The 21719-nt window shown below is 40.3% G+C and overlaps 1 protein-coding gene across 2 annotated transcripts in view; it reads right to left on the bottom strand.

Moving 5' to 3' along the window:
- Positions 1-18157, bottom strand: part of gpc3 (glypican 3) — a 77838-nt gene extending 59681 nt beyond the window's left edge. For both annotated transcript variants that reach the window (XR_015867684.1, XM_088432181.1), the window contains exons 1-2: positions 17605-18157; positions 13243-13404 (exon numbers count right to left, since the gene is read on the bottom strand). Coding sequence is in view for 1 of the 2 variants with exons in the window: in XM_088432181.1 (XP_088288307.1) it covers positions 13243-13404; positions 17605-17809 (367 nt within the window). In the remaining variant the exon portion in view is untranslated. The remainder of the gene's footprint in view (positions 1-13242; positions 13405-17604) is intronic.
- Positions 18158-21719: the final 3562 nt, after the last annotated feature.

The following is a 21719-nucleotide window of genomic DNA, read 5'->3' as shown; positions in this document are numbered from 1 at the left end:
TTTGCTGTTTCATTTCACACTTAATAAGTCAGCAGAAGTTCCATTTGTTTATACAAGCTCTCCAAGAGTACATTTTCATGTCATCTTTCAAAGCTGATAACTCAAACAGGAGACTTGTAGGTCAGAACTTTCCTCCTTTTCATTGTAAGCTATATTCAAACACACACACACATTTTGACAAGGGCATTATTCATTCAAAGTACATGTACAAAGACTTGCTCACTGTCACTATTTATTCACCATGGTGATGGCAAGATGCCAATTCATATCCTAAAACGTAAGCTACAACGGGTGTAATCATGTTTAACGCAGCGCAGTTTTAACTGTTGTCGTATCAGTTTGCTTCTCCGAAAAGAAATAGTGAGGGTTTTTCTCACAGATTGATTGAAATGTTTTGTGGCGTGAGATAACCAGAAGCCAGTTAAAGTTAATGTTGTTTTGCAGTGCATAGAAGACTAGGATGAGAAGTGAGAGGCAAGTGTGGAGAAAACTTCAGTGGCTCAGTGTTGTAGCTTTAATATTTCTGTTCCTCAGTTCAGTATCGCTCCAAAAGCTTCAAAGAAGCTGCTACTCAACTGCCATTCGAGGTTTGTAGACTTTCAAATGACATTGACAGTCAACATCTCTCCCTGCATAGCAACAGTTACGTTGATTGTCTTTCTTTTTGACGGCGAGGATTCACTTAGTGTTTTTTTTTCTTCTAACTTTATTTTATGACAGACACAAAGAGACTTGCAGAGGGACCCGAAAGCGGGGGACAGTAAACGTATTTCTTTTTAGCAAAATAACTTTGAGAGAATGTAATTTTCTGACATGCCGTGTCTTGTTCATCCCTTTCACTATGTTCCCAAGGCTTTCTATTATTTTCTAAAGAATAGTCAAACTTTCTGTAAGAGGGAATCAAGAATAGACGGTCAGGGTCACTGTCTACAAGCAGCCACACAAAAGACTTTTTTTCGTCAAGCCAAAAACGAAAGGAGTGTGTCTGCGCAGTTCTGTTCAATATACAGATGCGTGCGTTCCTGCTGGTTTGAACAGACACAAAAACGGTGCTCAAAAGCCTTCTTGGATTATTTAGTTGGATTATTTAGTTCTGCTTATGAGATCGTCTATTTTTGCAGATATATTCATTTGCTGTTGCCAAGTGTCTAAGCGCCATGGCTGTGTTTAGGCTCAGGACAATTGGCCTCCACAAATTTTTCTAAAGAATAAACTAGTTAAACCCTAGCTGTGCGCTGTTTACAAATAATGAGGCATTTATTAATATTTTGTGAGGAACACTCCTGGTCTCTGGTAAATGTCTCTCCCTTGTAGGTCAGCACAGAACGGTGGCGATGACTCATCGAATTATCCTTGAGCAAATAATTGAACGCTAATTTGGTCTTGACGCTTCTTTTAGCATGACTTGCTCCCTCTTTTTCACCTCATTGTGCTGCAGCACAGTCGTGTGTAATAGTGGGTAGTAGTAGTAAAACTACACAAACACACATCTCGTCTGTAAACATAGTTCAGCTGCCATGGAAAGTAAATAAAGCTAAGTAAATAAAGAGTTAACCGAGGTAATTATTTTTAACAAATTCCCACAGTTAACACTTAAATATGACAGCACTTATTGGAATAGTTTGGTTTTAGGATTTTAAACTGTAGTTCATAAAATCTCCAACTTTCCCCTCTTTGTTGTGTGAGCTCTTCTACTGTTTCCCCTGATTTGGTCATTAACCCCGACAAAAACCCTAATTTTCACCCTCTTAACCTCATAAAGTCCTCGCACTCAAACTAGCATGTCGTAAGCAGATCTAGTCACGATCCCACCCCCGGGATCTTGTACCCAGTTTGTTCTGAAATGTTGCGGTTAAACCCAACACCTCTCCTGGGCTTTTAACAGGGTTTGGCTTGATTTCGCAGCATGTGTGTCATCTTTTTAAAGTGCTGCATCTTGTGCCCTTCTGAAAAATATATGAATATGAGTGACGCTGTTTTGTATTAGCGCTAAATCTGCCTTCTCACTGCAGAAAGTACATCATCTAACCCTATGAAGGCTTGCCATGAAAACACATTTTCTTTTAAAATTGATCATAAACTAATGTTCAGCACCTGCACCCGGCGTGATGTATAAAAGTATTTGCAGGACAATTACAAATGCTTACACACAATAGGACACAACTGGTCAACTTTTATTTAAGTCAGAAAAAGAAAACGTTTGTGAAATACCATCTTTGGCACGGAGGCATATAAAAAAAAACAAAAAACGAAAGGAATAACATTAAGTCTAGTAGACTTGTCTATATTTAGTGAATATTGAGTGATGAAGGAGGACACCATGTTAGCCCAGCAGGATTTTGAGTGGATGTCAAGGTCAGGCAAAGACTAATTGGGTTACACAGTGAGATAGAAGAAAGAGAAGTGGCACAAAGAAGCGCTACATGCTTCCCTGCCTGCATGGCGTGACTGATGTGAGGAGAAATGTTTGGGTTGCGAGGAATTTGCGCAGAGTCCCGTAGGAGCACCTTTGCCTCCCTCCCACACCTCGACATCTCCAACCAAGTTAGATAGAAGAGAGGCTAAGTGGTGTGAAGCGGGGAGTACTACGACAAGCTCCATTACTCCGCCCCTCCTTAGTCGATTCCCGCTCGCTCTGTCGGTGGCGGGCTGGGAGTTTGGGAGTGGTGGGTCGATCGGAGCTGTCGAGTTACTCACATCAGTTTTGGTACGCTATATATGTGCTTTTTAGAACCTTCATTATACCTGTAAAAATTGCTATTCTGGTAAACGCCCATCACTCATAGGCAGTCAGCTTTTGACACGAGAAAAACCAGCATTTAGACGGGGAAGGCTGTAAAAAAGGGAGAAAAATGTGTCATGGCAAATTCGGACCTTGTTAGTATCGATCCTGTCCAAGTGAGCAGCCATTCATTCATAATTTATCCCTGCCTGATGGCCAAGATGGAGTGGGTGGAGATGAACTGTTTTTTTAGTACGTTTTCATTAGGAGTCTGAAAATGTTTTGTTTTGAATTGTAACGAGCCACCAGAGGGTTGTGCGTCAGTCTTGGGGGGGGGCTCCGTTGAGCTGTATTGGCCTTAGAGGGTCTGACGAGTACTGGCAGTATGTTGGCTCACTGGGCCCACTTCAGGGAATTTGAACAAGAGTAGTGAATCACGCCCTGGTAATATTTGAGGAACTCTTGTCACTGCAGCAGTTGACTCAACACAACTTGCTCAGGGGGCCCCCTGAAGAGTGCGATGCGGAGGAGCTGACAGTGTCACCCTGTCACTCAAACCGCTTGCCCCCCAACACCCATCCTTATGAGTCTCCGTACTTTTACCTGTCTCCTTTCCCCAGAGTTGTGTCATCCATCACAGACACCCTGTGCTGTTTTTCTACCTGCCAAACTCCGCAGGGACCCTCATTATTTTGCATTTGTTGTCTTATAGCAAATACATTTCGTGACTTTATTGAGTTCCTTCCACACTTTGTAAACAAATCTATATACTTCACACCGTGCAGTGCTAATTTTTAAAGTGATGCATTCATGGTGATTTCCACCTCCGTTTACCGAGCTTTTATACTTTCCGACTGCCAATGTGTGTATCATTGCTCGGAAGTCAGACAGAGTTCATAAGTTCATGCAGTGTTAATAACGGTGTACTCCCCATCTATTTCCACATCACTTGTTTTTTAGTCATGACATAGTTCTTCTGCTGAAAAAAGAGCTTCCATTAAGAATCTCAGGGTGCAACACAAAGATTTAAGATTGATGAGAACAGAAAAGCATCCAACCCAAAATGTCTTTGTTACAATGAGGTCAAGCGCTCACTTGTTTTATTCCCCATTGCTGTGTTTGGCTAATGTCTTATTGTTCTCCTCTCAAATATCCATCCAGCCCCCCTTCAATCCCGAGCAGAGCTTCACTATGTGCTTCGGTCTGCCATGTCAGACAGTCATCTAAGGCCAGCACTGCAGCCAACTCATTTTCAGTTTGCGATCGATTGACAATTCTGGCTTTTACTTTTATCCAAGGCTGGTGGGTGCACCAGGTCATTTATTTGTGTTTGGCCATGCTATATCTGCAAGGAATCTGGTCACGAATGAGCCCACTTTGGCTGGCAGCTAGGCCCCTGATATACTCAGAGACCCCCCCCCCCCCCCCCCCCCCTTCTAATTCAAAATTAGAAAGGAACATTGCCTACCAACATCTCTTGGGGGGGTTGTGAGGAGGAAACTGATCATTTTGCTTGTCGCTCTGGTGAGTGGCGTGAATGTAATGTGGTTTATTGACAGAAAAAAGTAATGTGGAAATTATATCTATTCGCGATACACACTTACGTTGCTTTTACCTGGTCTCAGGTCTTACGCAGCCTCTTTGTAATGATATTGATGTACCTACTAACCGAACATTATCCCTGCAGAGGGCTTGATCTCTATTATAATGGCTACCATTTAATTATTTTTCAAAGTATTCACAGACTGAATGTGAGGCCACTTATGTTCCGACTCCATTATTTCTGCCACGGCCATGCAAATTAGTCACTTTGAAACATTCGCTTCTGTGTGGAGTGGTTGGGGACCTCAAGATTTTTTGTATAGTCATGTGACTGATTGCCTCAGTTTGATTGAAGTGGAAATGTATAGATGGTCTAATCTTGTTTTTCTGATCGACAGAAAAACAAGATTTGATACAAGATTGATACAGTATATATCTCCATTCAAACATCAATTGAAAAGTTTTTGTTTTTTTTTCCAACTTTTCAACCAAACCAAGTCCTGAGATGGACACGTTGAGGATTATCTCAGTGGATTGTTTTTGTTTCTCTAAAATCTCCGGCCCTCCAACCATCCACGGTTGACCATGACTGAGCTCATATTGCATAAGCATTTAAATATTTTATGAAGCGATCAAATATACATCACTCTGTTGGCAGACGGTCAAAGGCAGAGGATAAGCCGTGAGGCTATAAGGTGAAGAATGAAAGAACCATGAAAACTAAAATGAACAATTGACGGGAAGTTACTCACTCAATTTTAACACACGCTCCAACCTGATCATTTCAAACAACTTAGACGCGTGAGTGAAATGTCATCAGAGTGCACTTTGCAAAGGCCTTAGATGCTTTTCATAAGCAACAAGACCTTGAAGACAAATCCCAGTGCAGAGGTCCCGAATCACAACCTGACAAAAAGTGAGCACAAAGAAAAGACTGACAGGCAAACACCTCATGGTCTTGGTGAGGCTGAACTTGCTAAACTCCAACGCGTTTGATGAAAAGGTGCGACGACTTTAACTTGAAAAGGCTCAGGAACCTTTGCGGCTCCAACATATCAATTGCAAAGTAAGTAAATATAACATAAGTACATATGTTTATGGCTTTACATGAGGACTTCACAGAGCAAAGAACCATATTAGTTATACATGGGTAAATTGACATGTCACAGTTTGCTGTGAGACAGTCAGTAAAACCGTATGATGTCTCTGGGTCAGTCTTGTTTCCAAAAACACGCCTGGACCTTATGCAATCGGGAATTTGACCAAGATGGTCACGAAAAACACAAGTGTAAAGTTGTACAAAAGTTCCGAGTTTCAATCACTGTCGTGCATGCTGCAACATTAGCATATTGTGCTCAGCATAACTTGGGGAATCAAAGGATTACCTCTGCGCTTGTTTTGTTTTACTTATTCCACAGGAAGCAGCAGGCTCAACAAGGAGTGTTGAGAGACAAAGGTGAGAAGAGAAAAAGACACATCGGAAATCATTTGACAAAGCCAACTCACATTCAACGTAGGAAAGACTCCAAGTTCCATACGAATCACTAATAAAAAAGTGAGGGAATCTTTTTTTTTTTTCCATGAGTTTTGCCAGTAGCTGTGATAGTAAGTCTGAGTAGTTTATATCCTGCTTGTTTAAAAGAAGGGCAGTAAATAGACATGTTTGACCAAACATGATGTGATGAATAACCGTGATTTCAGTATTGACCAAAATAATCGCGATTATTATTTTGGCCCTAATCGTGCAGCCCTATGTGAATGTGATTTGTATTCCTTTTGGCATTGTTCTCTTAACTGACTTGTGATTAATCCAGTCAACCTCTCAGCTTCCCTGTGACAGGAGAATCATTTAAGGAGACAAAGAAAGGTTTGCTGGATGATACAAATGCTTGTTGATCTGGAAACATTTGGCAGCAAACGGGACATATGGAAATAGCGGGGGCTCATTTATGGAAGCTCATTTGCTCATTGCACATGTGCACATGTCAATATGGGGCAATCCCTCTCTTGTCTGCTCTCCATCCCAACTCATGAACTTGTCTTCAGACAGCTTGAGAAACAAAGGCTCCTTCTCTCAGCTGGAGATGGGAGGAGCTGTCAGTCCCTTCTGCTCTGTTTGATGAGAGCATTTCAAATGACACTTTGATCCTCACTGCACACTGTTTGTTTTTCCTCCGTGATGAAATTCAGCTCGAGAGGCGTGCAACAGGGCGCATCATTAAAATGTGGCTCAAACACCAAGAGCTACTAGGCTTGTCCTGAAAAACCACTCGTGACAATTTTGGGTCACATCAACATAAAAAACACAGCACGGTAGGAGGTGTAGGAATCGTACAGATGAACAGAAATCATGTGTTCTCCCCCGCGAAAAACAGTCTGCCACGGCAACACAAAGATTCGGCTGAAAAACAGTTTTTTTGAGAGAATAAATGAATCTAATGAGGCAGATCTGTCACAGCTTGGGATTAGAAACGTGTAACAGCCTGACACGGGAACTACTGTCATTGTGAAACTTAATTTCAATGAAACCTGTTCTTGATTCAAATTGTTACCAGAGTGTCTCATTTCACCTCCGTATTCAAAACGAGCAGTCGGAAAAAAAAAATCTTGAACACCGGGGATCAGCTCAGGATGAATACAACACAACAGGCTTGCTCTCAGACGAGAAATAACCCTTTGTTAAGCACACACATAAGATGAGAAGACCAAAGTGTGTGCGTGTCGTAAGAGGCTCTTTTCTTTCATAATTCAGCTTTTGAAGAATTTTTACCCCATGCAGCGCTGACGGGCTGAAATATTATCAACAGAGAGACAGCTGTCATGTCTGGGTTGGTCAAATAAAACCACACGGTATGATTAAAAAGGTATATTATGAATGTACTTTAAACACAGAGCCAGCTCTGTTGTTAAGAAGGAAGCCGAGGCCTCCTGTGGAGACAGGAGAGCTTGGCAACCTACATAAAGCCAGTGGGGATAAAAAAGACTTTTTGGGAAGCCAAACAATGAAAAATGAAAGTATTGACAATAAAAAAAACAAAAAACAAAGTGATATCTGGGTAAAACGCTGGGTAAAAGTCAATTTAGGCTTCAGGGTGTTGGAATTTTGAAATGTTAAATAGGATAGCTGTATGATCATGCGTGATTTTCGTCATTAAATTTGAAATGTTTTACTCCTTTCAAAGACATTATATATATATATATATATATATATATATATATATATATATATATATATATATATATATATATATACATATATATTTTGACACAAAATTGATCAATGATAGATGAACCAGATGTGCAACGATAAAAACACACGGGCCACTTTTTTATCGTAAAAAATGTGCAAAATTTGTCATCTAAACGAGTGACAAAGTGCATCTATTTTGCATTTGCCTCAAGGGACAGAAACCAGATATACTTGACTCAATCCACAAATGGATAATGAGGGAAAATCACAGTTGGGGTGGATTCGCAGGTGCTTTTTTTTTTTTATGTTGTTCCTCTGACTCACACTCTAAAATGTTCTCTGAGGCAATTCACTGCATAGAGACACGCTCCTTGGTGACTCCTTTGAACTACAAGCAAAAGCTCTGCGCTCAAACAGGGAGCACGCACACACCACAACATAGTAACACTTTGTGCAGTAGTTTGCCGGAGAGAGTGCGAGAACAAACTAATACGTGATGGGCATCATGATAAAACGCACTCAACGGCAATTAAGTTCAAGTTAAATTGCAAGTTGATGGAAGAAGATGTGGTAATGGTTGGTGTACCCCAACGTGTCTGCTAAACGATGCTCCAAGGAGCCCATTGGACACAGCAAAAGTGCCTCTCCACATCATTAAGTTATTAGATTGGCCCAGGGCAGCACGTAAACAACTTCTCACACCGTGCATATTGTACACCCCACCAGTTTTTATTGGATTATTGAGGGGAAACTACTTTAGTTAGCAAAACGACCGAATGGTGGAAGTGAAGCAAAGGAGGTATTATAGAAAGGTAGATGATTGGAAGACTGACCTGCAGCATTTATGGTCAAGAGGACAGCTAACAGACTGACTTAGAGAATAGAGGGCACAAAGGTCCAATTCTGTTTATCTACTACTCAAGCCTGGTGCCTATTCTCCACTTTTCACTTCCTGTTACATTTCGTTAAGGGATAAAGTAACTGAATATGTCCATTATGCACTTTTGGAGACACGTGAGGGCAAATTCCTCTCAAGGTCAACCATCATCTTGCCACAGGGGGTTAACAATTTGGATTCCATCTTACAAAAAATATAACGGGAACAAGCTGATTGGCTCTGCCAACAAGACGCGAAATATGTTATCCCCTTGGATGAAGTAGGGAGAACAGATGTCATATTTTAACCGAGACAGTCATGATTTTCAGCCTTGTGTCTTGACCTGATGAGTTCTTCAGCCCCATTATTTCTGCCAAAGGTTGTGTCTAGGGTATATTATTATATTATAGGGAATATTATCAAACAATTTGGCACAGACCATTTGCAACACCCACAGTTCTGACTGGCCTGCGCCCTTATGAAGTCCAAAATGGCGAACGTATAGTATATAACGTTACTGAGTCCCAATAAATTATTCAGTGTTCCAGACTCAGACATAGACAAGAGGATGGCCTGTGGTTGGAAGAAGGTAGAAGCTATTCTCACAGGTGCGCTTTCCCCTGCCTCTGTCAAATATTGCTTAGAGCCCTGAATGAGCAACGAAAGGCAACAATAAATTGTGGGAGATAAACAAGTGTATACAAAGCTTTAAGCCCATGTTCTAGGGTTTCAAACAATGATTCTAACTAGTTCAAATGTAACTTTTGAGCTATAAATGAAGTCCAGCAAGACAATTCTTTGGACCATGTTTATGTCAATCACAGAGCTGTCATAGTGACTTATGCAAAGCAATTTAAAAAGTGTTTCAACAGTTTTATTTTACAGACAGTGCCTAGCACACTGGATCTAGGACTACTTCCCGCTTGCATGTCAAAGAATCATGAGAATGAATGACGGAGCAGAGCGAGCTGACCTTTCCGAGCTTTCGAACAATCCATAGTTACATTGAGAAACCAAAGAAGCGAGTACTGTACTGTATTCACTCACTGGAAATGCGTTCACTGAACAATCATATAGTAGGACATCTAAAATATCAATAGAAATATCCATTTAAGGCACAAAACTGAAATGTCTCATCCATGAGCACAATACATTGGGTATGTGGAAACATTTGATTATTTATTTGAGAAACTAAAATCAGGATGTCAACTCAAGTTGAAGGGGCACATGATACAAATTTTACTACACTTGCACAACATCGGGACCAAGTAAAAAACAGACACCTCTCTGCACCGAGCCTCGAGGATGTGACACTTTTCAAATATGCAAAATACCAAAATATACTTTCTGATTAGACTTGTCAGGACGACCGCTGTGTCTTCAGTGCCGATTATGACAAAGTCGACCCGATTGCAAAATAAATATTCAACAAAAGTTCCCATATCACTGGATTGTTTTAGCCTATGAGGTGCCCTGCCTAAATCATCCGAGCTCTGACCTTGAGAGCAGCCCAATGATGGAGACTGCTGGAGCATCGGGCTGGCTGGCTGCCCCACTTTAGCAGATATCACACTCTCAGATATCTATGCATGACATTATAACAATCCAGGCCAATCCTGTCGTCTCATGTTTATTAATTGGGTTTGCTCCTTGGATTTGGGTGTAACTGCCCCGGGGGTCAGGATCGCTCCCCCCGGATGCAACAGAGCGATGGACTGTGATGAAACTGAGCCGACAACATTGAGGTCTGCCGATGTGCTATTTTACACAAGCGTTGTACAAGCACAAGTACACACATCCTGCCTGCTCCACTGCACATTCATCTGGGATTGAACCAAAAATAAGCCATAATAAAAAATAAAAAAACTGATTATTGTCTTTGCATTGATGTTAGCCATTTAAAGCAGATTATTTAAAATCTATAACTATTTTTGAATACAAACAAATCACATTTTTTATCACATCCACAGCTTGTTGCTGCACAGCAGGATGCAGAGCATCTATGAGGGGAGTAAACAATTAGAGCTGCCACTCAAATATAATGTCTCAAGATAAGGAGTTTGAATTGGTTTCTACCTTCAGTTACTCTATGATGGAGGTGCAGCTCTTCTGACGGAGCCGAAGATGCTCGCAACTATTCTCCTTGCTGCCTTCGGGCAAACTCACTCACAACTCACAAACCAAACCTCAGCATATCTTAGTTTAGTGACGATCAAAGGAAATGTGCTTACCTTTTTATTTGGCGTTTTGTGGAGGGGAGGGGGGGTGTCCACACTTATTGCGGAAGGACGACTAGGACTACTTACTATATAGTCTTAAGGCAAGAAAAAATTAGTTGACCCCCCCAGAAGTATATTTGTGTCTCATCAAAGTCGAACATTTATATATGTACATACTAACATTAATCGAGTGGTCTTTTGAATATTCGTGTATTATGAATGTGCATTCAAAGTATTTTTTGTTGTAAATTCTATCTGCAACTTCTCCCTCAGCATTGACACAGACTGCTGCGATGACATTGTGTATCAAGTTATTTGCACGGCCAACGCTGCCGCAACATGTGCTGACTGATACACTCTAACAGAATATTAATAATTGATTTATGAAATTAAATTCCCAGCATGTGCAAGTTTGACTTCTCATTTAAAAATTTAAAGATGAGCACCCGGCACAGGTTCACAGAATCTCATTCTGAGCTAAATTGAAAGCATCGGCCCATTACGAGTGAGGCAATCATGGCACGCGGGGGAAGTTGATATTATGATCTCGCTAATGGGAATCAAAATGAAATTTGAGTCCATCACGAATCAGGGTAGAAGCTGCAATTATTCCATTGCACATTATTTTCTCAGTATGCCATCAAGATATCAGCCAGGGCTCATTAGATTGCCCAAGAGCAAACAAGGCAATGTGCATGAGAGCCATGCACCATTAAAAAGTCCTCACATCTTACCTACGTCCTGCTATTGATGGGAAAGAGAGGACCAATGTTGAAGCCAGTCATACATGCAGGAAATTGTACAATTCCTCTTGTATTAGAATGATTATTCATGAAGCAAACGTTTTTCATTGTTCATCCGACTATGCCAGCAACGTAGCGTGACAGCCACAACAATTAAATGCTACTCCGTTGAATTGAAGAAAGTAAAATAATATATAAGTGTCTATATGTTGCCATCCATACAATTGAGTAAGTCATGTCTTGCAGGATGGATGTAAAATTGACTAGCTCTGTCCAGTGATTTTTTTTTCTTCTCAGTATGATCAGTATGGATTTAATGTTAGCATTGTGCCAAGTTAAAACAAGTATTATGCATAATTAACAAAATTAACATTTTCGTCTATATGTAAGTTACCGTAATTCCTGAAATATGACACAATTTTTTTCCCCAAAAATGAATGGGTGCGTTCTCCAAATGGTAAATTAAAAATCTGATTATACCGGCCGTATTCTTACTTGCAATAATTACCGTAACGGGGCAATCAAGCAGTCAGGTGGCTGGTAGCAACAATTGCCTGTTGCCGCAAACAGCAGCTCGCATTACAACATTATTTTCGATTAAAGAAGCAAACAGACTGAACCAACGTCCGAGTCCATACTTGTTCACCCACAGGAATATTATTAAAAAGGAGAGGATCGTGTAAAAGTTATGATGTCCGGTTAGAGAACAGAGAAAGTATTCCATTGACTCATTTATTGATCGTGATCTTTTGGCATTTACACACAATCATAATCTTGGTTTTACACGGATGCTGCGCAACTTCGGGTATTTGTGGTAACCACATCACGAGGAAAATGAAAAACAACAGCTTCGAGCGCATTTAACATTACAGCGGCGAGGCATTCACTGACAGCTCACAATGTGAGCTCACGCGTAAATTAACAAATATATAACTTGCGGATATAAACACAAGAAAATATGAAGTTTTTACGATATTAATAAAGACGATATTTATTCTGTTTTGTTATAGTTTTTACATTGTTGCCAAGGTGTTGGTGTGTCTTATCCACGGCAACAAAGAAAATACCCGAATTGAACCCCATACTTAAGGGTGCGTCTTATAGTTAGGGAATTTCATTGGAATGTTTTCCTTGCGAGTACTTTTGCCACCTCTGCTGTACAGTGACACTTGGCAAACGCGACCAGAGCAGGTGGAGCTGCAAGAACAATGTGATTCAAAGCAGGAGCACTCAAAGAGATCGGAGATAGGCGAGTGGAGAGGGGAAGTCTTTGATCTGTGCTAGAAGTGAGTTGGGGGGGGGGGGGGGGGGGGGGGGGGGCAAGCGAACAGCAAAGAACATGCACTCAATTCCCAATACTGGAAGCATGAACACATGAAGAGAGAAAGTCAAATAGATTGACTGAGACAGAGATGGAGAGAGAGGATGACAGGGTCTGAGGGAGAAGAGGAAGATAAAGTAGAGGGAGAAGGATAAGACCAGGATGTTAAAAGGATTTCAGTGCGGGGGATGTTTGGGGAGATCTCTGCAGCCCTTTGCTAAAGCAATTAGTATTGAACCCCTTCTTGGAAAGTGCAGTGGTCTCTAATGTTGTTAGCTGCAGACGACCAAGTCGCGCAAACCCCGCAGTTCCCATTAAACCTCGTGTTTTAATTGCTGTTTGTGCGTGCGTCTGTGTCGGCGTGCATGTGTGTGTGTGTGTGTGTGTGTGTTTGCATGCGTTCACACAAAACAGGACAGTCGATCTGAAAATGCAGAATAACAGGACTGCATTGCGAATAAAATTTTGAGAAACAATGAAAGGTGATAATAACGAAAAGAAATTGTGAAAATAGTCTCTCTTTCGGGACAGCAACATTGTGCTGAGAAGGTGTGACTGAGAACTTCAGACTTCTATATTTGATGAACTTCAACTTCTATATTTGATGACTTGTTATCACAGGACTTACCTTGAAAAATGGCAGCATTCTGGATGATAATTCGTTTGAGTTGAGCGCTGACCATTTGAAGGCTGGACTCCATGTTGCTACGAGCAGCTAACAGATAGCGCTCCTCCATCTTTTTGGAGCAGCAGGCCGGGCCTTTGGTTTGGCAAACCTGCAGGTCAGCACCTGGCGGGAAATCAACAGAGACATGAGCGAAACGGTCTTGCGTACAGGAAGCCAAATTGCCACTGAAGCGTCGTTTTATAACAGCTTTTTCCTCGCACGCTCATTCAAAGTAATCAGACCAGATCCTGCCTTTTTAAACTTGAGGTTATTCTGAAGAGTTACTGAAAAATAAACAGCTTCTAAAAATATGAGTCATTTTAAGTCTTGCGCTGTGCTGATTTCCACAGAGATCAATTTGGTCAAGAGAAACTTTGGGACCACTCCAGTCTACAGTAAGATCAAAAGTCTCCCCCCTCAACAAAGTTTAGGAGCCGGGAGCATTGCTTCTTGCAGACAAACAAACCCAGCATGCTCTGAGATAACACCAACACTGTTATGATTGGTGAGGATGAAATGTGGAGTTACCAAGTCATGCCCAAGGTTGTTTACACATCGATTGATAAAGAACTAATTGGGCTCACAAGATCTTTTCAAAAGTGAATACTGATAGAAGCAAAACGAAGAAGTTCCTCCACACGGTAGCTGTAGCGTAACTGCTTTTAATTTAATAAGCTGACACCAGAGGGAAGCAAGACAATTAAGACAGTGTGACTGTTCCATAATATTTGTTCATTATGGCGACACCGCAGTGTTACAGTGCTAGAACTTCAATTGTCTGATCATACCTCAAAGGGCACGTTTCCCAAAAGAGCATTTTTACGAAGCACAAAAGACATCATGTGCGACTGTTCCGGGTTCTCTTTCTTCAACAAGTCTAGTTCTAACTTTATGTTTTCGTTCATGCATTCAAGCAAATTGGCAAATATAATTTGGCCCCTTTAAACAGGTATTAAAATATAGCCATACAATTCGGGTTTCATCAATAATTTACAGACCTGTGCAAGACAATGCATGTGACGTTATAGTTCACTCTCTAACCTGACTGCTACAAGGCAATGTGTGACGTTTTTTGGTTTATTCTTGCAGTGTTTTTGGACAAATATTTCTCATTTTCAGTTTTTGGTTTCGGACAAATATTTTCATTTCGGTGCATCCCTACTTGGCTTCTCAAGCAATACTTTGATCAAAGTGTAAAGTCCTTTTCGGCAGCAGAGGTGTCGTGTGGGGGACATAATTTTTTTCCTTCGCCTTATAAAACCGAATCTCTATTGGCCCTTCAAGCTATTGATCCTGAGAAACAGACAAGACTATAAACGGCAAACGGGATGGCAATTTAATGAGGAGATGCGCCCCGGTGTCAGTCAAACTGATTAACGAGCAGCAAGGAACAACACTGCCAAAGACTTCACCTGACTTCCTGATCGCTACCAACTTCCCTTGCTTTTGAAGGAACACAGTCTAATGAGTGAGTAAGGCAATAAAACTGTCACAGAGCCTTTGTGCACACAGTGACACAGCTAGAACCTTGAAGCAATACAGAAAACAGTCTCCACTTAATAAGATCAATTTAATTTCAAACTGCAGGGGAAAATTATTAAACTGTCAGCACCACCATGCATATTCTATTAATTTCATTCATTCATTCATTCATTCATTTGCCTTTCAAATCTGACCAAATAGACATGTCAAGGGGCAGATGATGAATGTATTTTATCAGATGAATTCTTCATAATGAAAAAAGAACGTTTTTTTATCCTTTCATTCCACCTGCTTTTATCGTCATAAGGTTTGGATCTCTTTTAGTCACAAGTCTATTTTAAAAGTCCTTGTCACCGTTGCGTGGTTTTGTTTTGCTTGAGAGGCTTTTCATTATTGACCTTGAGGTCAATCGCAATTTACTTGCGCCATAATCTTAGCTCAAGGTGATGCCTTTCACTTATTATGTACTTTAAATCAATAGAGTGAAAATGAGAGGTGGGGGTCAGACAACTCAACATGCAGAGCAGCTGTCAAGGTTTTTCATTGTGCAGCCTCTACCTCTACAACCTCAACAACAGCCGGTTAATCACCTTTCTGCTTGTTGCTAACTTGTGTCATTACAGAAAGCTAATGGGCAAAAAAGAACTTGAAGATGACCCCTGGCGTGTCTAAAAAGCTTAAGCGACAGAACAATGACTTCTTCAGTTTCCCTGCACCAATTATCCGGTTACTACTATGCACGTTTAATGATGACGCATAGGGAACATGTCTGGTAATAATATATGAGTATATTAAAAGTTATATTCATTAAGAGCATATATTATGGAGCAACTACTCGTGTAATGTCAAGCCCTGTGGGATTCTGGGCTTTTCGCTCAATGCTTTACAAGAGCAATTAACACAATTTACAAGCAACCTTAAGATTGATATGCTGCCAAATAGGATTAATATTTACTTGAAGAATTGCTTTATTTTAGGTTACTAAACAAAGCATCAAGCACCACAGCCAGGTATATATATATATATATATATATATATATATATATATATATATATATATCTTTCATCCTGATTACCGCCTCACATTGTTCTTCCCACTTTGGAAACATTGGCATAATGTTATATTGATTATTCGTTGTTGTGAGAGAAGACATTTGAGTCCTCCTACATTATGTCTTCATCACGCGGTCTCTTGACTCGTTTCACATACACGTTCTATTTTTGGATGGGGTTTTATTGTGTCCTATACATCCACATTTATACAGTACAAACTATAGTAAAGATGATCATTTTCTTTGACTGCTTGTCCTCATTAGGGTCACGCGGGAGCTGAAGATGCTTCTGGTTGAGAAGCGGGCCACACCATGGACTGGACGCCAGCCGTTAGCTTGGTACATGAAATCGAACAACCATTTAAACTTTCATTAACACCCACTACCGATTTAGAGTTTTCAATCAACGCTCTTTGTGCATAGATAACATGTACTCCACAGACAAGTGTCTGAGCCGAAATATAAGCCCAGGACATTTTGAATGGAACATTCAGACATGCAAACCCCTGTTCTACTATGCTACCTTTCAGAGGTAATAATATTTCAACAAAATAAAGCTTTTCCTCAATTATTTTTTCCATTGATGTGGAGCCTCATTCAGCATCCAAGCACTGTTAAACAATGTATTATTCACTGACGTTTGAAGTGGTGACCAAAGCCAATGCATCACACCCCTTTAAAATAACTGCTTAATGAGAACAACTCAAGTAAAAATTCTATTTCCTTTAGAATATACCGCATAATTTCATATTATTATTTTGTACATATTCCAACTGGGCACATGAGACTGATTATTAGACATTTGCATCGGGGAAACTTGTTGGCGATATGGTTATTTGGAAAAGTAAAATATGCCCATATTGTGACCAAGTGTCCTCTGGATGACTGCATGGTGAGTCAACTTCCTTGAACTGGTTCCTTAGTGAAAGACAGACAGACTTTATGATTTGTGGAGGCTGAATATGTCTGTGGCTGTGCTGGATCTTTCCTCCAGTAGCTATCAGAAGTCTGCTGGCCCAGGTGGAGGGTGTTTGATTAAAAGTGGATGCATGAAGAAGACACATTGCTGGAGCTGCATGCACACACAGATGGGAGATGAATATGAAATGTGGAGGGCAAGCCAAAAAAAATGTTTTAATGCATGTCACGCTTCTTCGTCGCTATTTAAAGTTGCAGCCTTTTTTGATTTGTTCCACTCTTTCCTGTTTTGGAAGAACATTTGCTGGCAAAGAGAAAAAGGAGAACGGGGAGTATGACAGTTCACCTGGAGGACATTGAACAAGATGACATCACAGTGAAAACACCTGATGATAATTATTTGCTCTCTAAAACTGAATTTCTGGTTTACAAGCTTTAACCAAGGTTGTTTATCTACCTTTCTTATAGGAAACGAACTTCATCAACTAAACAGCAAAGCTAGCTTGTCTATAATTACAGCAGTTTCAAAGACATTAATCACGATTTGTGGTCAGCAGAGCAATACAATCCAATCTCAAACTTGCAACAAACGAAACCAAAGCGTAGAGGAAGAAACCAAGCTATGCTTCTATTAATACTCCCTGATTCCTATGCGTGCTCCTTGAAAGCAATTCCGTTGAATTTACCAGCATATTTGCCAGGTTGTGTTGATTTGAGCTAATCCGAGTTATGTAAATTGCAGCTAAACAATGCAACACTAAGGCAAGCGTGCAACTGGAAAACTCGAGCATTTAAAGCCACATCCGGCCAACAAGCAGTGGCGCATTCACGGACATTGTAAAAAAGTGAAGCCACGGGGCGCGGTAGTTACCTGACACGGGTGTTTCAGGGACCCACTTAGATCCCGGGTGCAGACTCTGAAACGCAGCGCGAACCTCCTGGCAGTTCGGCGCCTGTCCTCCGATCCGGGAGAACAACCCCAGGAATGCGCACAGAAGAAGGGCACCGGTGACTCTTAAACTAAACATGTTTGGTACGCAAAACTTAACTGTAATTGCAGACACGTTGTAAATCATTTTTCTAAATCTGGGAAAGCATTAAAAGTTCAAAATGCTGTTCTTTTTTCAGCGCTGCTTTGATGGCTGTGCGATCTTGTGGGTGCATCCTTCTGCGGGTCGTGCTCCGGCAGCATCCGTTCTTCTGTCCGACGCTGGCAAGTTGCGATCTCCCACTCCACTGAAAACTGCTCCAGTCAACTACAGACATGTGCGCGCGCTTTCTAAGCGCGTGCACTTGTACACACCTGCGTGCACATGGGGGTCCTCTTTTGTGAACCGAAGCACGTGCACGATTAATGCGGCGCACAAGCTGTGATGATAAACGGTCCAGAGAATAATGTTGCAAATAAGACCGCCGTGTCTTTTGTGCAGCAATGATCACCAAAAAGATGGTCGCTCGTGTATTCAAAATGGAAACTATTTAGTGATAACTTTCTAATTGAAAAATGCTCTTGAGTTCACTCTTTATTTTGAACATCGAATTAGACATTAGACTTCGTGGCTGCTTTGGTGGCTTTCGTTTCAGCAAGATCGCGCTTAGATTTGGAATAGCTTTTAGCGCTAATAAAGTTGAAATGGTGTCATCTAGTGTTCGGTCTGGGTGCCAACAACACAATGTTTTAAAAATGCAGAGCAGTTTATTATATCGAAATCCGATTGAACCGTTTCCAGGGTACTCAACATTTTAATTGCGGGCTACATCATAATAAACCTTTCATTTAGCGTAAAACGCTTTTGAAGCCAAACAGGGATGACTGCCTTTCATTATTCATTCATTTATTTAATTTTTTTTTACAATATACATGGATTTCAAAATCAGACGACCTGGAAAATAGTCACAATGAAATGGAGTATTTTAAAAATCAAAACATATTTACATATTTTAAGCAGCAACAAGTTAATCTTTTGTATCATGATCTATTAATCACAGATCAGCTTGCAAATGTCACATGAATAAATCTAGAAAAAGATGAGAGTGACTGATTGTTACCAGAGCCTTGAGTGTCATTTTCAGTGACAAAATGTGGTTTTAGATGTACTTTTTGAAGTTAGTAATTGTACATTCAAAATATTATCAAATTATCAGCAGGACTAAGACCTTTTCGGTGGAAAAACCTTGCATTTCCTGGTTATTAGGAAAACAAATCACAAAAGAAACACATCCATTAAAAAACAAACACCAAAAATCCATTGCATACACACATAAACACGTTTTCTTTGCTTTATTGGGCCACAAACAATGTGTCAGGTCAAATCTAACTCCCAGGCCACAAGTTCAACACAAAGTGTATATAATAAAGGACTACCATATACTACAGACTTTAATCTTAAAACAGCGATTCACACATGTAGCTTTGGTGGGAAACAAAATTATGTGTCCGAGAGAATTCAGCGCACCTTGTGTATGACATTTGTGATTTATTCAATATCCACATTGTAGTCTAGTAGTCCTATTGTAAGACAAGTACATTTTCCCGATTTGGCCTCTAATTATCTGGCGGATTACAGATGGATACTGTGCAATTCCTTTCATTGACTAAAGTGTTGGAATTGCGAGGTCACCCACCTGAAAACCACAAGACAAAAGCATTCATGTATAAATCTCTCATAAAATAGAGTGCAGGAAGTGAATAGTTTGGCCTTGCCATTGCGATTATGTGTCAGTTCAAGGATCGAGGGACCTCTTCGGTGGGTTCAGTGGGACGAACCGAGAGCTTTGCATGGATTTGCACAGCAGAAAGTGACAGAAGCTGGAAGCAAACCAACAAAACTCACCGTCAGCCCATAAGTCCACACAATTACGCTATGTACCATATGATGGTGGATGGCCAAGTGACCGGCAACACCTGAAGTGCACAAACTGCAGTAGGTCAAGTGTACACTACCTGCACTGTGAGCACTTTGGAACAGCCAAGTCAATGACTTAAATTATGCACAGAAATATTGCAAATGAAGTTTTTTGTGTGTGTGTCTCTCTCATCTACAGCGAAACCACTCAAGGCAACTCAAAAATCCTGAGGAACTTTAGCATGCTATTTTATACTTTCCACAGTGTAATATGTGCATGTAAATTACATTTGGCACATTGGTGATTGAATTTCGAATTCAATATGAGTTTATGGCACCGATATTTCTAACCAGGAAGTAAAACGCCTTGTTTGCAGGGACTGCACTTTTTACCGTGTGGCTGCCTCGCCCCCTTCATGACATCGTTCGATGCCGGCAGGCCACGACACATGAATCCATCCATCATCTTGAGCACTCACCCCAATATGCCAACAACAGGCGTTTTACTGTATCAAAATGCAAAACGTCATCAATACACCACTCTTACTAACATGCGGTACTCCTATCAAAGCACATGGGAAACCAATTTGCATAACAATAGTTCCGCCCGCGGGTGAATTATTTAATACTGACGTTGTTTGTCCGGCTGTGTGCTTTCAAACACACATTTTCTACAGTAAAACGATGTAGCTAATAAATGAATGTTGTTGGTGTGAGGGCACAGAATAAGCAAAGAATGCTCAAAAATGCATCAAGGAAGGAAAATAACACTTTGAGGGTGTTAAGGGTGAGAAATCAACATCAAACATCATGGTTAAAATCTCCAAAAAGTTTACTTTTCATTTTATGGCCCCTTTGAGGTTGTAGTGTGAAATATTTCACCAGTTCAAATGGATGTCATGCAAGATGTCACGTGACGTGAGTCACAAAACTTGTTAGCAAACATCAAAAGGATTAACAGTGCCGATATGCCTTTTTCTTTTTTTTTTTTTTTGCAGAACAAAGTTGGAAAGAGCCAGCATCTACAATGCAACGGGTGTTAGAATACATTTTTCACATATTCATCAATATACAAGTGCAGATGTACCCCGGTGGCTAACTTTTTACAGCTATAGTAAAATGCTGATTACAATGTTTTGTTTTTTGTTTCAGTGGTTACCTCATCGCTTCAATAGCTGTTATCAATGATACTTAATAAAAATTCATGAGTTCATATGCTAGTTTTATGACGATAGAATTGAAATGGCTTCTGGATGTTCCATTTCTTCTGTGTTTGTATTATACTGAACACTTATATCTGGTTATTTTTGGACCATTAACTCCTTGCATCATGACCTCGAGGTATGATTTGTTTCAGAGTAGGAAACTTCTCTACACTTTCTTTTTTGCATGCTATTTACAATTTAGTAGTTAACCGACATGTTATTGGTGTAAAAGTGAAGCACTCCCTCTCACACGTTGCTTGCAGTGAAACTGAGAAAGATAAAGCTCTCCAGCCAGAAGGAGCAACTAGGGCAGTAGATAATCAAGTATTTTACTATACTACACTAGATGCACCTTAGCTGGAGGGCTTCAGCTCATTGTAGGCTGCCACAAGAGATTGTTGTGTTTTATTGCAGGAAAGACCGATCCAGCTCAGTCTAAAAAGGGAATGAAAAAAAGAAAACTGTTTATTGCATCGCATACAGAAGATACACACTAGGAATTTATTCATGAATTAAAAACGGTGGAGTGATTTTTTTTTTCTGAAACAGCAAACACATTTTAAACGAGACAACCTGTAAAATTGCTCTCATTACAGGGTTTTGTAATGACTTAAAACCAGAAACGATGTTCATTTGATGTGCTCGTTGATATTGTTGTGACGTTGTTGTGATGTTGTTGTGACTTTTTTTTTTTTAAACAACAATATATTTAGCTTTTACATTTGCCATGGCTATTTGCTAAGAATTGGAACCAGGCGCATGGTACAAATCGACTTAAGTGACACTAATCATTTTTAAGTTATCATAATTCCCCATATAAGACACACCTACACTATGTAGAGGAGGCACTCTCAATTTTGGAGTCAAATTATGTTGTTTTCTAACTTACCAATACTTTAGCAACAATGTAAAAACTATAGCAAAACAGTATAAAT

This window comes from Hippichthys cyanospilos, chromosome 13 (assembly GCF_059441005.1).
Source record: "Hippichthys cyanospilos isolate Australia breed blue-spotted pipefish chromosome 13, RoL_Hcya_1.0, whole genome shotgun sequence".
In the NCBI taxonomy this organism is placed as follows: domain Eukaryota; kingdom Metazoa; phylum Chordata; class Actinopteri; order Syngnathiformes; family Syngnathidae; genus Hippichthys; species Hippichthys cyanospilos.
The sequence above is the reverse complement of the archived record's forward strand: the minus strand, read 5'-3'. Positions and strand labels throughout refer to the sequence as shown.